We start from the raw sequence: 16,784 nt of genomic DNA, 5'->3' as shown, positions 1-16,784 counted from the left end.
TATAAAAATTTTAACAATATATATATACTGTATAATCAAGTTATACTATACAATAGTATAAATAGACTAATATTATACTTAAATAATAGTATAATTAATTTATATTATTAAAAATTATATCAAAATATGCTTAATAATAGTTTAATGTTTTTCTTTAATTGATTTATTTAAAGTCATCATTTGTTTTGTTTTATAACTTTTATTTTGCTATTAATTTATAATTTTGTAATTCATATGAGTTTACATTAATTATTGAATTAAACATTAAATTTTTTTATATCTCATTGTTATTTTAGTTATTACAACAATATAAAACACTGTTAATTAGAAATTATATATATATTTTTGAATTAATATTTAAATCAATCAAACAATTTAATCTATTGTACAAAACATCCTAATGTTTAATATTTCCTAAAATTTTTTCTATTTATATAAAATCTAATATTAAAAATAAAATAATAATAAATAAATAAACTGAGTTTTAATATAAACAAATAGCTTATATTTACAAAATAAAAAATAAAATCTGAGAATGCTTTAAAAGCATTTCCACACGATTCCTTAACTTAAAAAGGAAAAAAAATTTTTAAAAATAAAAAAACAAGTTAAAATTAAATGAATATCAAAAAAAATTTTGTAGCATTATTTATTTTAGAATTATAATATATATATTTAAATAATTAATTAAATGAATATAACATTATTTATATTTAATATATATATTTGTATGTAATAAAACAATAAATGTTTAATTTAAAAAAATATTTTTAAACATAAAAAATTATGATTTATTTATTAATTAATGCAAAATATGATTTTAAAAAATAATATATTAATAAAAATATTATATATGTAGAGTTCGGGCATCAACAACAAGTGAGGAAAGTTTCCTACAGAAATATTCTACAATTTTCCTGAAAAATTATTGATAATTTATTTATTTTTTTTAACCCGTTATAAAACAAATTATACATAAAACTTTGGGCAAAACTTTTAAATATAAAGTCAAAAACATATTTTATTTATGATAGCATTTATATACATAAAATATATTAATAATTGAAAAAATTATTTTTGTTAAAATATCAAGAATTTATTGATTCACCATTCATTACAATGATTTGACAAAAAAAACAAAATTGATTTCAAATTATTAAATAATAAACAATTTTATGTTAAAAATAAAATAATTATCAATTATTTTGTTTTCTGATAATTTTTTTTTTAAATTACGAGTTTTTCTCATCCACTTTGAAGACAACCTATTAGATTAGTATTAGAAACAAACAAATAAATATTAAAATATAAACTAATAATTAAAAAAAATAATAATAAAAATCAATCAAACAATTGTATACCGATTTGATTTCGAGATACTCGTGTAGTCCGTCTTCGCCAAACTCGCGGCCAAAACCCGATTGTTTGTAACCGCCAAACGGTGTCTGCGGTTTGACCGCCAAAAACGTATTGATCCAAACGTTTCCCGATTCAAGCGACTGAAACAGTTTCAATGCTTTGTTGACATCATTGGTAAATGCACCGGCAGCCAAACCGTAGGTCGTATCGTTGGCTCTATCGACCACTTCATCCAATGTTTTAAACTTCAATATGGACTGAACCGGTCCGAAGATTTCCTCCTTGGCTATGGTATGGCTGTCCTTTACGTCAGCAAAACTATATATAAGTAGTCATACAATCATACAATTAGTACAGTTTAATATATCGAGTGGTCATATAATATATAATCCAGTAATCATTACACAGTTGGCTCGACATAGTAACCCCGGGTACCCCATCGTTTGCCACCGGCCAACAGTTTTGCACCCTCCTGGACACCGGTATCAATCAGTTTAAGTACTTTAGCAAATTGTTTGTCATCGATTTGCGGTCCCTGTTGTGTAGTCGACTCGTATGGATCGCCCAGTTGTCGTTTTTTGGCCAACTCTACCGATTTTTCGACAAACTTATCGTAGATGGTGTCCTGGACAAACAAACGGGTGGCCGCACAACATGTCTGTCCTTGGTTAACAAACACTGTTTCGTGCTATAGATATACAAAACCAACAAATTATTTTATATACTGTACTCTATATGAGAGGAACTGTATGTTATTTATACTACTGACCGCTACGAGTACGGCCTCATCGATGTTGGCGTCGTCAAAGACAATGAGCGGCGATTTGCCGCCCGTTTCCAGTGTCACTCGTTTGCCGTTTGATTTGCCAGAAGCTATCTGAATAAGTTTGCCGACTTCGGTCGATCCGGTAAAAGCTATTTTGTCGACATCCAGATGCTCGGACAGGGCGGCACCGGCTGTATGGCCATAACCGGGGACAACGTTGACTACGCCAGGCGGGAAACCGGCCTCTTTGACCAAATTGGCTACATATAGGGCCGTCAATGGTGTCTATAGTATATATATACGAGAAACAAATACAGTATATAAGTAAAGTATCTAAATATTTAAAAAAAAATTTAAATACCTGTTCGGCGGGTTTGACAACAACAACGTTACCGGTGGCCAATGCGGGTCCCAATTTGCCGGCCAATAAAAATACCGGGAAATTCCACTAGAAATATAACCAAAATCAAAAAATCAAATAAAAATAAATTTCTAATGCTATATCATTATATATTTATATGATATATATATGACACTTACGGGTATGATTTGACCGCAAACACCAATTGGCTCGACTCGGGTAAAGGCAAATACTTGGCCATCGGCCGGTACTACTTTGCCGTGTACTTTATCAGCCCAACCGGCATAGTATCGGAGCTGTCCCAGAGCACCCTGAATGTCGCCGACAGCATTTGTATAGGGCTTTCCATTGTCCAGTGTCTCCAATGAGGCTAAATAGTCGGCATCTCTTTCGATAAGATCGGCCAATCGGTACAACAGTCGTCCTCTTTCTGAGGCATCGATAGTACGCCAAACGGATCCCTAATTAAAATAAATAAAACAAAATGATATATGTATTGAAATTTGAAGACTATTTCAATCACAACAACAACGACAACAACAACAAACTACTAACCCTTTTRAAGGCCAGTCGGGCGGCTTTGACAGCCTTTTCGATGTCGGCTTTGTCGCCCTCCTGGACCYGAGTGATCACTTCGCCRGTCACCGGGTTTACCGTTTCAAATGTTTTACCGCTAACCGAGTTAACCCATTCATTGTTGATGAAGATCTTTAGAGTATAAAAATATTTATCAATATTTTTTAAAAATAACATAATATATGATAAAATTTCAAAAAAAATTTAATTTTTTAAACATTAAATACAATATAGTTATTTAAATCATTGTATATTTAAATGCAAAATCATTATATTWAGTATTATATAATTAATAATAAATAACAATAAGTAATTACTAATATATTTAAAAATACAATTAAAATTTAATTATTAATTAATAAATATTATTTAATTTAAATATTTTATTACCTGGGTATATTTGATTTCTGGATTACGATTGACGGCCATTATTTATTTAACTAAAAAAATATTTTATTATATTATAATATTTTTTCTTTTAAAAATATAAAATATATTATAATTGTAATGAAATGTTAAACACAATAAACTCTTGCTATTATTATTTTTTTATCTACAGTATGTTTAAACAAACTACTGGCACTGGTATGTCTAGCACTGGTATTTAAATACAAATGTGCCTCTTTATATACCGGTGTATATAACGATTATAACTGATTATAAAAATTTTTTTTAACAATGTAATCAAGTTGTACTGTATATAATAGTAACTATTATTAGTAGTAGTATTAGTATTATTATAAATATTATCTCAAAATATGCTTTAAAATAAAAAGTTTAATGTTTAACATAAAAATTTTTTTTGTATCAATTGATAGCTATTTTTTGTTGTTTTTCAATTTGTTTTTTTCTAATCATTTATACAGTAACTTAATAATTGATATTAGTTTACATTAATATCTATAATATCATACATTAATTTTTTTATTTTTTTTAAGTATAAAGCACTGACCAAGGTCATTAAATATCATATTAATCATAATTTAATCAATTGAACAAATCTTATAATATTTTTATACATTTCCTAAAATACTAATTCATAATAATTTTTTTTTACATAATATTAAATTATAATAATTATAAATAAATAGTTATACAGTTTTTTTATTACTATATACAGGATATAAGTTTAAAGTTTAATTTTTTTTAATTTATCAAGATACTTACATTAATTTTTGTTTGTTTGTAATTATCACAATTTAACTACAAAAATGGATATTTATAATTAATTTTTATTTAAATGTTTTATTTAATTAATAAATTTAATTAAGTAATTTATTAAATAAAATATGTTATTACATATGTTACATAATGTTATTACATTTTATTATTTTGAATTTATTAAATTTTTTTTATATATTTTATAAATTTTATATTATAAATAAGTGATTATATTTTATATAATATACAATATTTTAGTAAATAAAATAAATTGAAATATTTTAAATTATAATTTATAGTATAATAATAATTATAATTATTATTATTAATTATTAATTATTATTAGTTTATATTAAGGTCATATTTAGTACAATATCTGCAATATTGTCTAATATTACATTAAATAATATATAATATTTATTTCATTGAAAATGTACTTTTATAAATTATAGTTTATAATTATTGAAAAAAATAAATCATTTTTTTCTTATTATGCAACTTTTGTTATATATATATATATTATATTATCATTTATTTGATGATATAAAAWWWTTTTTTCAGATAATGTACTTTAAGTAGTGTTGGCAAAAAAAATATAGAAATTTATAAAAAATAATAAAGAAATTTCTAGAAAGTTTCTATTTAAAAAAAATTCTATTATATCTATGGAATGCCCATGGTTAATTTAGTTTTCTCTATATTTGTTATCATGTAACATTTGTTTTGTAACAAGTAATAATTAAATATTATTAGTAGTATTACTATTTTAAAAATAGATGAATAAAATTTTTACAAAACTTATTTTTATTTAATAATTACAATTATTTATAATATGGATCCCATTTGTATAATAATGTAATTACATTATATAGCATAATATTATATGTGTCTCATTAATATATTTATAGTTATAATTATAATATAGCTATATAGGGATCTCATAGTATAACAATAAATTTTCTAGAAACTTTTTATGGAAAATCTATTAGGAAATTTTCTATTTGTCCATATCTATGTACTTAATGTAATAGTAACATATTTTATTTTGACATAATTTATTCATAATAAAGTCTAAATAAATCTAAATCTAAAGTTTATAAGTGTGAATAAACTAATAAAATTTTARAGATATCTTTTTTTTTGTTAAAAATTWTTAATTTTTAATATAAACAACGTTTTTTTAATTGTCTAGACATATACCATCAAAAAAATCAAATGTAAAACAAAATTATTTAATTTTATTTAATTCAATATAATATTATTTATATCGTATATTATTAATTAATATTATTATTTAGCAAATATATAGTTAATATCAGCAAAAAAAAATGATTTTTATAATTATGTATATTTACTATAATTATAAATATATAATTATTTAGTTATTCACTATAAAAAGTTTACTAATTAATATTGTTTTATACTATTAATAATTTAATTAATTATTTTCTACAATAATTTCTAATTTGAAATTCAAATTTAATTATTGAAATTTTGAATAATGTTTACAAAATTATTTTTAACGTCACTTATTGTATATAAATTTATATATATATATATATATATATATATAATATGTATATATATTAATCAATTACTATTTATATATAAATTTAACAATAAAATTAAAATTTTTAGTATACAATTTTTGCATAAAATATAGTTTATTTTTTTATTTTTAATTCAATTCAATACATATAATATATTCAGTTTTCCTCTATGACAGACAAAATTAATTATTATTTAACCACAAAAAAAACTATTGCAAATTATTTTTGTTACCGGTAAGTTAAAAAAAAAATTAAAAATTAAAATCTACAAACAAACCAAAAATTATTAATTATTAAATTTTAGTTTTAACTATAATATCCTGTATATTATATGTATGTATTTATATCTAATATTAGATTTATATTTACTGTATATATAAAAGAAAAAAATATTTGTTTATAATTAACTAAAATTTTGTAAAAAAATTGTGAATTGATTATTCCCATTGTCCAACATTATAGCCAAACACATCCGATAACTGGCAGTTCCTCTTTAAAATAAAAACATAACTACCAGTCCCTCCTCCTCTATCTATCGTAAGTTTTTTTCTATGAATGTTTGTGTGGATTATTGATAACAACCTGCAAAACAAAAAAATATATGTAAATAAATACAGTATATTATACAGTAATCTGTAAGCTAACTGTCTCTCTCTCTCTCTCTCTCTCTCTCTCTCTCTCTCTCTCTCTCTCTCTCTMTCTATCTATCTATCTCTCATCTTCTATATATATATATATATATATATATATATATATATATATATCTATCTATCTATCTCTCATTTGACTTCCAGATACTCGTGTAGGCCGTCCTCGCCGTTTTCGCGGCCAAAACCCGATTCCTTGAAACCGCCAAACGGTGTCTGCGGTCCCAGCGCTAGAAACGTATTGATCCAAACCGAACCCGCCTGAACCTGTTGGGCAAAACGTATGGCCCGATCGATRTCCCGAGTAAAACAACCGGCCGCCAGACCATAGTTGGTATTATTGCATCGTTCAATAACTTCGTCGAAAGTGGAAAACTTGAACAACGACTGAACCGGTCCGAAGATTTCCTCAGTGGCTATAGTCATGTCGTCGGTAACGTTACTGAAACTGTTTTTTTTTTTTTTATAAAAGGAAAGATCATTAGCACCGGTAGCTATAAATAACCCCCCACTTTTCACTTACACAGTTGGCTGAATAAAATAGCCTTTACTACCGCAMCGTTGGCCACCGGTCAACAAGTTGGCACCCTGTTTGCGTCCAGTGTCGATCAATGCCAGAATCTTGTTGAACTGTTCCTCGTCCACTTGCGGTCCCTGTTGGGTGGTCAGGTCAGTCGGGTCGCCGACCACTCGTTTTTTGGCCAATTCGACCGATCGCTGGACAAACTTGTCGTAGATGGAGTCGTGGACAAAGATACGGGATGAGGCACAGCAACACTGGCCCTGATTGATGAATACACCGGCATGCTAAACGGTGTGGGTGTGTGTGTGTGTGTCCATCAATATGGTATATCAGTGGGGGACAGTTGGTTATTTAAAAAAAATTAGTACAGATTATTAGTATATGTGTCTATATGTTATGTAGTGTATGTATGTGTTTGTTTGTTAGTGTGTGTATCTATTAATTACAATTTATATACAACTATCCTATTATTTATTATTATTATTATAAAGTATATATAATATTGAAATATTATATTAAATTAATTAAAGTTTTTAAAAATGTGTGTTTAAAATGTATATTTCATATTAATAGCTACAGCTATAGTAATATATGGGGTGAATATCAGTCAATAGATATACTGTGTGTATATATATACTAATATATTTAATTTTTTTAAATTTTTTTAGATAAATAGCTGGTTTGGGTACACTGATATATTAAATATATTGATATATAAAATAAAGTATTTAATATGTTTATGCTATGCTATTACAAATTGTAATTTACAATTATATCAATATATTAATTTTTTTGTGATACAGTAATATAAACTTTGAAACTATGATACCAAACTTTAAAAAAAATAAAAAGCACTCATTGTTTTAATTTTAATTAAACTATTTTTTTTCTAGTCATGATATTTTCATTAACATAAAGAAAATAATATCTGTTTTTTGTTTGTTTGATTGATTGATTTATCAGCAATTTTTTTTTTAAAAAAATTTAGTTAAAAAATCTATATTTTTTCCCATTAATTCAATGAAAATCACTGATTAAAAAAAACTGATTTTTTTGAACTGATTTTACTAATAAAACTAATATATAGAAAATAATTATTAATAAATAATAATTTTGTTTTTCAAATAAATTTTTTAAAAAACGATTACTAAATAAGTATGCAATACATATATGTTGTTAAAAAACAAAATACTAAATATGTACTCATATTTTAGGTGTGTTTGGGATCAGGATATCTGGGCAATGGATATATAGATAGATAGATAGGCCCCCCCATTCACTTACCGCTGTCAGTACGGCCGCATCGATGTCCGCGTCCTCGAAGATAACAAGCGGCGATTTGCCGCCCATTTCCAGTGTCACCCGTTTAGTATTGCTTCGGCCGGCACTGGCCTGTATGATACGGCCGACTTCAGTCGATCCGGTAAAGGCTACTTTGTCTACACTACGATGTTCAACGAGTGCAGCACCGGCAGTCGGTCCATAACCAGGTACAACATTGACCACACCGGGCGGAAAACCGGCCTCTTTCACCAAACTGGCCAAATATAGTGCCGATAATGGTGTCTAATATTCATATTGTGGGCGAAAAACACATAACAATTAGAGTATATATGTGTGTATATAGAGGGAGGGGTTGGTATCGATAACCTAACGCAACCATAACATACCTGTTCGGCTGGTTTGACAATACACACGTTACCAGTGGTCAATGCGGGACCGATTTTCCAGGCCATCATAAATAGCGGAAAATTCCACTGTATTTATTATATCAATAATATTTTTTTATTAGAGCACAGGTAGCATAAAAATTAATAAATACTGTGTGTGTGTATCGATTTTTCATACCGGTATGATTTGTCCGCACACACCGATCGGTTCACTTCGGGTAAATGCCAAAAACGGACCGTCAGCTGGTATAACTTTACCGTGAATTTTATCAGCCCAGCCGGCATAGTAGCGCAATGAGGCAATGGCCGCATTCATGTCCCATAGGGCATCCTTAAACGGCTTTCCATTATCAAGTGTTTCCAACGAAGCCAAATAGTCGATGTCTCGTTCAAGTAGATCGGCTAACTTGAAGATTAGTCGACCTCTTTCGGAGGCATCAATGGTACGCCATTTGGAGTTCTGGTATTATAATTAGTTAGAAGGGAAAGGGATGTATATTAGAAACACCCATTTGCAGCCAATTACAATCGACTCAATGACACCTACCAGTGCAAAGGCCTGTCGGGCAGCTTTGATGGCCTTTTCGATGTCGGCTTTGTCGCCCTCCTGKACCCGAGTAATCACTTCGCCGGTCACCGGGTTTACCGTTTCAAATGTTTTRCCGCTAACCGAGTTAACCCATTCATTGTTGATGAAGAGCTAGTTAGGGGGGGGGTTAACAAAAAAATAATTGATTTTTAAAAAAATATGATATTTGTTTTTAATAGACCATAGATTAAAAAAATTTGAGATACAAATTAATCACTACTTTAGTTTATAAAATAGTTTTATAGAAATTATTTATTTTTTATACATAAAAAATTAGTCTAATTATTCACTTAATAATTATTTATTATTATTATTATTAAAYTAATAATTAATTTTTTATATACTGTATATACAGTACTACTTATATATATATATTTAATAAATTTTAGTAAACAAAAAATTATATATTTATGATTATCTTATAGCAAACAAAATAAAATTATGTAATCAACATATTATTATAATTGTACTGTATTATCTATATTATTAATATAAAATCAATTTATGTTAGGTGGTGGGGGGACAGGGATTGCCTACACTACCAAGTWTTAGCAGTATTTGCAAAAAAAATTAAACACATATTTTTAGTTAAGTTGTCCTTCAAAAAAAAATAATAATAAATTTGAAAACAATACATACAATACATGTTTTCAGATATTATATATTTATATATTGATCATAAAAAATCTAAACTAAAATTATATATATAAAAACAAGCATTTATTATAAATTAAATTAAATAATATGAAACTTTAAAATAATAAATTAAAATAATATTATTAAAATAGTATTATAAWTATATATATATATATATATGTTTTAAATACCTGAGTATATTTGACTTCTGGATTTTTGATAACCATTATTATTATTATTATTACTAATATAAACTAAATAAAAATTATTATTTAATTAATATAWTTATTAGCCAACAAAAAAAAACGTTTATGTCTTTCAATTATAGCTACAATTAAACTATAATTATAATAATAATAACAATGTATACTAACCACTATCTAGCAATATATCTAACAAAACAAATTAGTTTTGTAAAAAATTTTTTAGTATGGGAACTGGGAGTTTAAACTGATACTATATGTTTGTTGTTAGCCCTGTTGAGCACTGGTAGCCGACAACAACAACAAAAATAACAACTAGTTTTARCTAGAATTTATTGAACACTAATTTTTTTTTGTTAAAATATTTTCTTTTAAAAGGGAACTGGAATATATAGTTTAGTATAGTATATAAAACAGTCGACTAATTTATTATATTATATATATATAGACTCTTCCTAACCATATGTACAGTACATATGCTATATATATATATATACTGAAACTTTTAGTGACATTGAAACTCTCTCTCTCTCTCTCTCTCTCTCTCTCTCTCTCTCTCTCTCTCTCTCTCTCTCTCTCTCTCTCTCTAAAAAATAGTAGACAAATTGTTAACATTTATGTTTGAACAGTGACTAATAAAAAAATTTATCAATGTTACTTTACCAATATTTTATTAATTGAATTAATTAATTATTAACTATTAATTAAAAACAAAAACTAATTGTATTGTACAATACATTTATACAGTATATGAATTATTAATATATTTCTAAATGAAATACTGTATATAAATTACACAAATTATACAATCATATAATGTATATATAGTTTTATAATAGGATTTTAAGTTTAGAATATTTTTTATTATTAGGTATATATTGTTTAGTAGATATAAATTTGTTTAATAAATTAAAATTATTATATAATTAATAATAATAATAATAATACAAATTATAGAATTATATACATTAATACTATCTCTATTATTGTTGTTAATTTATGTTATATGTATTATTAATATTATTATAAATATTAATAAATTTTGATATATATTCAAAAAAAAAAAAAAACTTGAAAAAGTTTTGTTTTCTGAAATCTATACGAGCCTTTTGGTCTGTGTGTGTGTAACATTACATTTTGCGAATTTTGAAATTCTGACTTCAGATTCGGTTAGAGGACTACTAATAATCTATTGAAAAGTTTAATTAAAATTTTGATATCTCTTCGGGAACTTAGACAAAATGGCGGCCAAAGTAAAAAAATTAAGTAAAAATTTTAACGTTTAGAATTGTAAAGAGCATCAAAAATATGATATAATACAATATATCAGTATAATTTCTTTTAAAATGGCGGCAAAAGTATAAAAAAATTTAAGAAATTTTTTTTAAGTATAGATTTGAATAAAGCATCAAAAACAAGGATAAAAATATGCATTAAAATTTTGATATCTAAGGAACAAAAAGAATAATAAAGTATAAGCGGCAAAAGTATAATTATAGATGATTATTTTGTTATACTAAATCATTTGATACCACACATGAGTAGTTATTTTGTAAAACCGAGTCATTTGATACCCTACATGACTAAAGTTAAGTTTATTTTGTCATACTGAATCATTTGATACCATACATGACAATATTTATATTATGTATATTTGACCAGTTTTTAAATTTTTATATGTTACTATATATAGACGCTATAATTATACAAACTATTGGTTTTCAATGCTATTCAAGTTTTTTTTTGTGAAAATGCTTTCTAGCATTCTTAACTGGTTTTTTTATGTGATACATGGATTTATTTATTTTTTATTTATTTAATTGTATTTATGTTTTATTATTATTATTATCTATAAATTATGAATTTATAGATAATAAATAGACATCTCTATAGTCCGGGAGAGAGAGAGAGAGAGAGAGAGAGAATTGTCATCAGGAGATACATACAGATGACTATACATGTTGTGATGTCTGTTTTTTTTTGGGAGGGGAGGGTATTAGCCTTGTTTTTTACATAACTATTCACTACATAACTACTACATTATAATAATTTATATTATTATTATTAGTATTAATAGTAATTTTTTTGTCGTCAATTTTTTAAATTTAATAAACTTTTTTTTTATAAATATATCGTAATTAATTAATTCAAACTAATTTATAATTGATTTATTTTATAATTTATATTTATCTGTAATTTTTATTTGYTATATATATTTATTCATTTTGTTTTCTATTTTTTTAAAAATGTAGTTTTGAATTAAATATAATATTWWTTATTTAGTAAAAATWWATTTTTTAATTGTCTATCATAATATATTWATAAAAAATCATATAATTATACAATTTGATTAAAATTTTWAATATTAGATTATCTAATTAATTAATTAATTTTTTTAATTAAAAATGATTATGATTAAATTTAATAATTACATGTAGTTATTGTAGTATTGCAAAAATATTAGGTAGTAATAAATTTTTTTAGAAATTATTATTTTTATTATCTTTTATATAAAAATTAATTATTAATAAATTAATAATAATTTTTTTTTATAATTTATAATTAACTTTAACAATCTACTTGATTGAATAATAATAATAATAATAATTAATAATACTAGAAATTAGTGAAATTATACATTTAAATAAATAAGTTTAAACCTAATATTTTTGTACTTTTTTTATTATCCACATATTGTCTTAATTGATGATTGTAATTGATTAATATTATGCAATTAAAAATCATAACTAAAATATAATAAATTAAATAAAAAAAATTAAATAATTTACGTACAATTGAAAGTGAAATTGATTACAATTGTCTTAATAATTTAATGTGACTTTATTTCCCATAATAATCTTTATTAAGTATTTTTTATAAAATGTACCTATCATAAATTATCAAAAAAAATACATAATAATAATAATAATAATAATACCTAATATTATAAATAATTGCAGTACTAATCAGATAACTTATTATATTATTATGTAATAAGAGTGAAATGCATTTATTTTTATTTTTGTTAYATAATGTATAACAGTATAACAATTATACGATWAAAATRAGTACTAAAAAAATATACTAAATATTATATTATTATCATATATATTATAATTTATAAATATACAGTAGTAATTAACTATTACATACATAATTAATATAGGGATAAATTAAATGTACTTAAAAAAATTTTTATATAAAGTTCATTATTAAGTTTGTTTAGTACTTTAATAATAATAAACAGTTTTAAAAAGTAGATTATTATTATTACTATTACTATAATTTTATTAATAATGAAAATTTATTTTTAATTATAATTTATAAAATAAATATAAATTGTAAATAGTTAAATTATTTTTTTAAATAGTTTAACATTATTATTATATAACAAAAAATATTGAAATATTAATGTATTACAAGTGTTATAATAGTAATAATAATTTCAATATTTTGTTATACAACAATACTGTTAAACTATTTAAAAAATAATTTAACTAATCACAATTAAAATTATAAATATAATATAATAGTTTATAAATTTGAATAAATTTGATAAATTTTTAGTTAAAAAATCTAATTTTAAACAAAGAAAATAACTTATAATAAAAATAATTATAAAAAGTAATAAAATAATTATTTTAAATATATTTATACAGAAATTATGGAAAGAATTTTTTTTGTTAAATATAGTTTATTTAGACAAAAACAAAAAATAAAATTGAATTAAAATTTTGATTTAAAAAATCAATTTGTTATATATTTCAATTCAATCGATTATCTCAATTATATTTAACATATACATAGTTATCATTAATAATCAAATRTTAACATTGATATAATTATTGACAGCTTTTTTACAATTTTAAATTAAATATTTTAAACATATTTATCACTCACTCACTCACTCACACACACACACACACACACACACACACACACACACTCACTCACTAAAACATGTACACTATATTGGCTATAATTCAAGTACAAATTAATTAATTTATAATTTAAAAAAAATTATGATACCATCAAATATTGATGCATTAGCATCTACTGTATACTGTATGTATATATAAAAATTATTATTTTATTATTTATATTTATTACACAATTTTCAAGTTCAAATTAAGTAATCAAAAAATAAGTTAAACAATATTGAAAATTATTACTTTTTTTATTATCAATATATAAATATATATTATTTATATAAATTTTAAAAAACATTTTTGCTAATACTTGAAAACAGTTATTATTTATTATATATTTTATTTTTAAAAAATCATAGCTTAACCCAACAATATGGTAAACGCCTGGTATATAGACGATAGCCTACGGGAACCGTTAGATGAATCGGTCAAACGYAGTGACCGTCATCTGAATCCACCCGAGTATCTAACACTGGATGAACTTCGTAGGAAAACTGGTGTTACCATTGAAACAGTATGTAGAAGATAAAGTAGTCATAGATTTTTACTTAACTGTCCCCTATATATATATATACAGTATATATATATATATTTAAAAAAAACTAYCAGAATATTCTATAAAAAAATAATATAATTTTTTTAATTTATTTATTACCACCCAACCCTACCCCACCCCGACATCCAGGTCAATGTGGACAAGTATGACAACGACAGTGACAACAACAACATCGAGGAAGAGTTGGCCAAACATGCGTCGAGTAAGGGCTATGTCTATACGGATGTACTGGACATACATGCGGAACGTTTGGATAATTATTCGGAAAAATTGCGTGCATTTTATACGGAACACTTGCACTCGGATGATGAGGTTAGGCTAGTATTGGTCGGATCGGCCTATTTCGATGTACGCGACATCGATAATAGGTGGGTGCGTATACATGTTAGACGTGGCGATCAGCTAAACTTGTTGGCCGGAACCTACCATCGATTTACTCTGGATGTCGACAATTATGTCAAATTGTTTCGGCTGTTCGGCTCGAAACCCGATTGGTCGTCGTTTAATAGGCCGGCCGATGAACATCCGGCCCGAGTCGACTACATGAGCCGTGCGGTTAAAGGGTTTTAATAATAATAATAATAATATTGATTTTTAAAAATACAAACAATATTATGATATTATTATTATTGCTTTWATTTGTTAAAATTGTTTTAGTTATAAAAATAAATTTGAAAACATTTTTGAAATATATTATATAATTATGTTTATACWGTATATTATTTAACTAATGTTTAAGTTAGTGTTTTTAGATTTAATTCAATTAATTAATTAATAATTTCTAAATATATTTAATTTTTTAAGTATAGATAAATACTTAAATACAATGTTATATATTAATAATTTTTAAAAATATAATTTAAAATAATTTTTTATGTTAATATTTATTTTAGTCATTATAATTAAATCATAATTTTTATTTTTTGTATACTTAGTTTAAAGTATTAAACAGTAATTTATTATTATTATTATTACTATTACAGTGTAGTTAACATTTTCAGCAATACTTATAAATTACAATAGCATTGCACTCTAGTGACTGATTAACTTATTATTATTGAATGTTAAAAATTTTTACTGTATATACTTTAGTTTAATTATTATATATATATTTTTAAAAATAATAATAATATTTTAATTTGTGAAAATAAAATATGGCTTTTTAAAAAAATTAAAAATTATCAAAAATCAAGTTATATATTTTTTAAATAAATATATTATTACCAATAATTTTAGAATAAGATTAATATATTACTTAAATAAAAATAGATAAAAAAATTTAAAATTTTGTTTTAAAAAAACATCCAATTATTTCAAGTAATTAACTACAAAATATCAATATATAAAAGGAAAATAGATATAWATATATATCATATGATTTTTAAAAAATTCATGTTTTTTGTAACAAACTTTGTTTGTCTTTAAGTAAAAATCCATTACTTTTTTCAGTTTTTTTTGTGTATGTATTCTTAGTAATCATTGAATGATATTTTTGTTTCACTTTTTTTCTTAARWTTGAAACAAACAGTGAATTTCAATCACTGTTTTATTTTTGCTATTTATTTTTAACTCAAAAAATATTTYAATAGTATATAAGTATGATGTGTATGTGTATGTGTATGTGTATGTGTATGTGTATGTGTATGTGTATGTGTATGTGTATGTGTATGTGTATGTGTATGTGTATGTGTATGTGTATGTGTATGTGTATGTGTATGTGTATGTGTATGTGTATGTGTATGTGTATGTGTATGTGTATGTGTATGTGTATGTGTATGTGTATGTGTATGTGTATGTGTATGTGTATGTGTATGTGTATGTGTATGTGTATGTGTATGTGTATGTGTATGTGTATGTGTATGTGTATGTGTATGTGTATGTGTATGTGTATGTGTATGTGTATGTGTATGTGTATGTGTATGTGTATGTGTATGTGTTTTAATATATTCTCGGTATTTYYATTATGAATAAATAAAACATTTTTTATATAATCGTTTATTAACATTTCTAATTAACAAAATATTTAAATTATTTATCATTATATAATCATTAAAATCTAATTTGTTTAACATATTTTTAAAAAATAAAATAAATATTTTTCAATAAKTTTTAGATTTACAAAATCAACAACAACAAAAMTACAGTAATATGTATATTATTACTAAACATGATTGTATTACACACACACACACAAATAGCTATCTTTAATGTAGTGTATATATAATTTATATGTTAATTATGTGTTAAAATAGATTTTA

General features: G+C 23.9%; 3 protein-coding genes across 3 annotated transcripts; 1 reads left to right on the top strand and 2 right to left on the bottom strand.

The window, feature by feature from the left end:
* Positions 1 to 1,080: 1,080 nt before the first annotated feature.
* LOC128963934 (aldehyde dehydrogenase, mitochondrial-like) lies at positions 1,081 to 3,668 on the bottom strand. The gene is made up of 8 exons (XM_054310483.1): positions 3,453 to 3,668; positions 3,042 to 3,194; positions 2,666 to 2,947; positions 2,487 to 2,573; positions 2,129 to 2,410; positions 1,764 to 2,047; positions 1,362 to 1,677; positions 1,081 to 1,265 (listed from the first exon to the last, which is right to left on the bottom strand). The coding sequence occupies exons 1-8, from the start codon at positions 3,489 to 3,491 to the stop codon at positions 1,233 to 1,235; spliced, it is 1,476 nt and encodes a 491-aa protein (XP_054166458.1). The 5' UTR covers positions 3,492 to 3,668; the 3' UTR covers positions 1,081 to 1,232.
* Positions 3,669 to 6,552: 2,884 nt separating this feature from the next.
* LOC128964987 (aldehyde dehydrogenase X, mitochondrial-like) lies at positions 6,553 to 10,411 on the bottom strand. The gene is made up of 8 exons (XM_054311643.1): positions 10,213 to 10,411; positions 10,030 to 10,092; positions 9,161 to 9,313; positions 8,792 to 9,073; positions 8,614 to 8,700; positions 8,228 to 8,509; positions 6,944 to 7,227; positions 6,553 to 6,868 (listed from the first exon to the last, which is right to left on the bottom strand). The coding sequence occupies exons 2-8, from the start codon at positions 10,063 to 10,065 to the stop codon at positions 6,553 to 6,555; spliced, it is 1,440 nt and encodes a 479-aa protein (XP_054167618.1). The 5' UTR covers positions 10,066 to 10,092; positions 10,213 to 10,411.
* Positions 10,412 to 14,317: 3,906 nt separating this feature from the next.
* Positions 14,318 to 15,154, top strand: LOC128965000 (acireductone dioxygenase-like). Its single transcript, XM_054311656.1, has 2 exons — positions 14,318 to 14,484; positions 14,656 to 15,154. The coding sequence occupies exons 1-2, from the start codon at positions 14,344 to 14,346 to the stop codon at positions 15,094 to 15,096; spliced, it is 582 nt and encodes a 193-aa protein (XP_054167631.1). The 5' UTR covers positions 14,318 to 14,343; the 3' UTR covers positions 15,097 to 15,154.
* The last annotated feature ends 1,630 nt before the right edge of the window (positions 15,155 to 16,784 follow it).

This window comes from Oppia nitens, unplaced genomic scaffold (assembly GCF_028296485.1).
Source record: "Oppia nitens isolate AA-2021 unplaced genomic scaffold, nextdenovo-longstitch-racon4-pilon3 scaffold15_pilon_pilon_pilon, whole genome shotgun sequence".
Classification (NCBI taxonomy): Eukaryota; Metazoa; Arthropoda; class Arachnida; order Sarcoptiformes; family Oppiidae; genus Oppia; species Oppia nitens.
The sequence above is the reverse complement of the archived record's forward strand: the minus strand, read 5'-3'. Positions and strand labels throughout refer to the sequence as shown.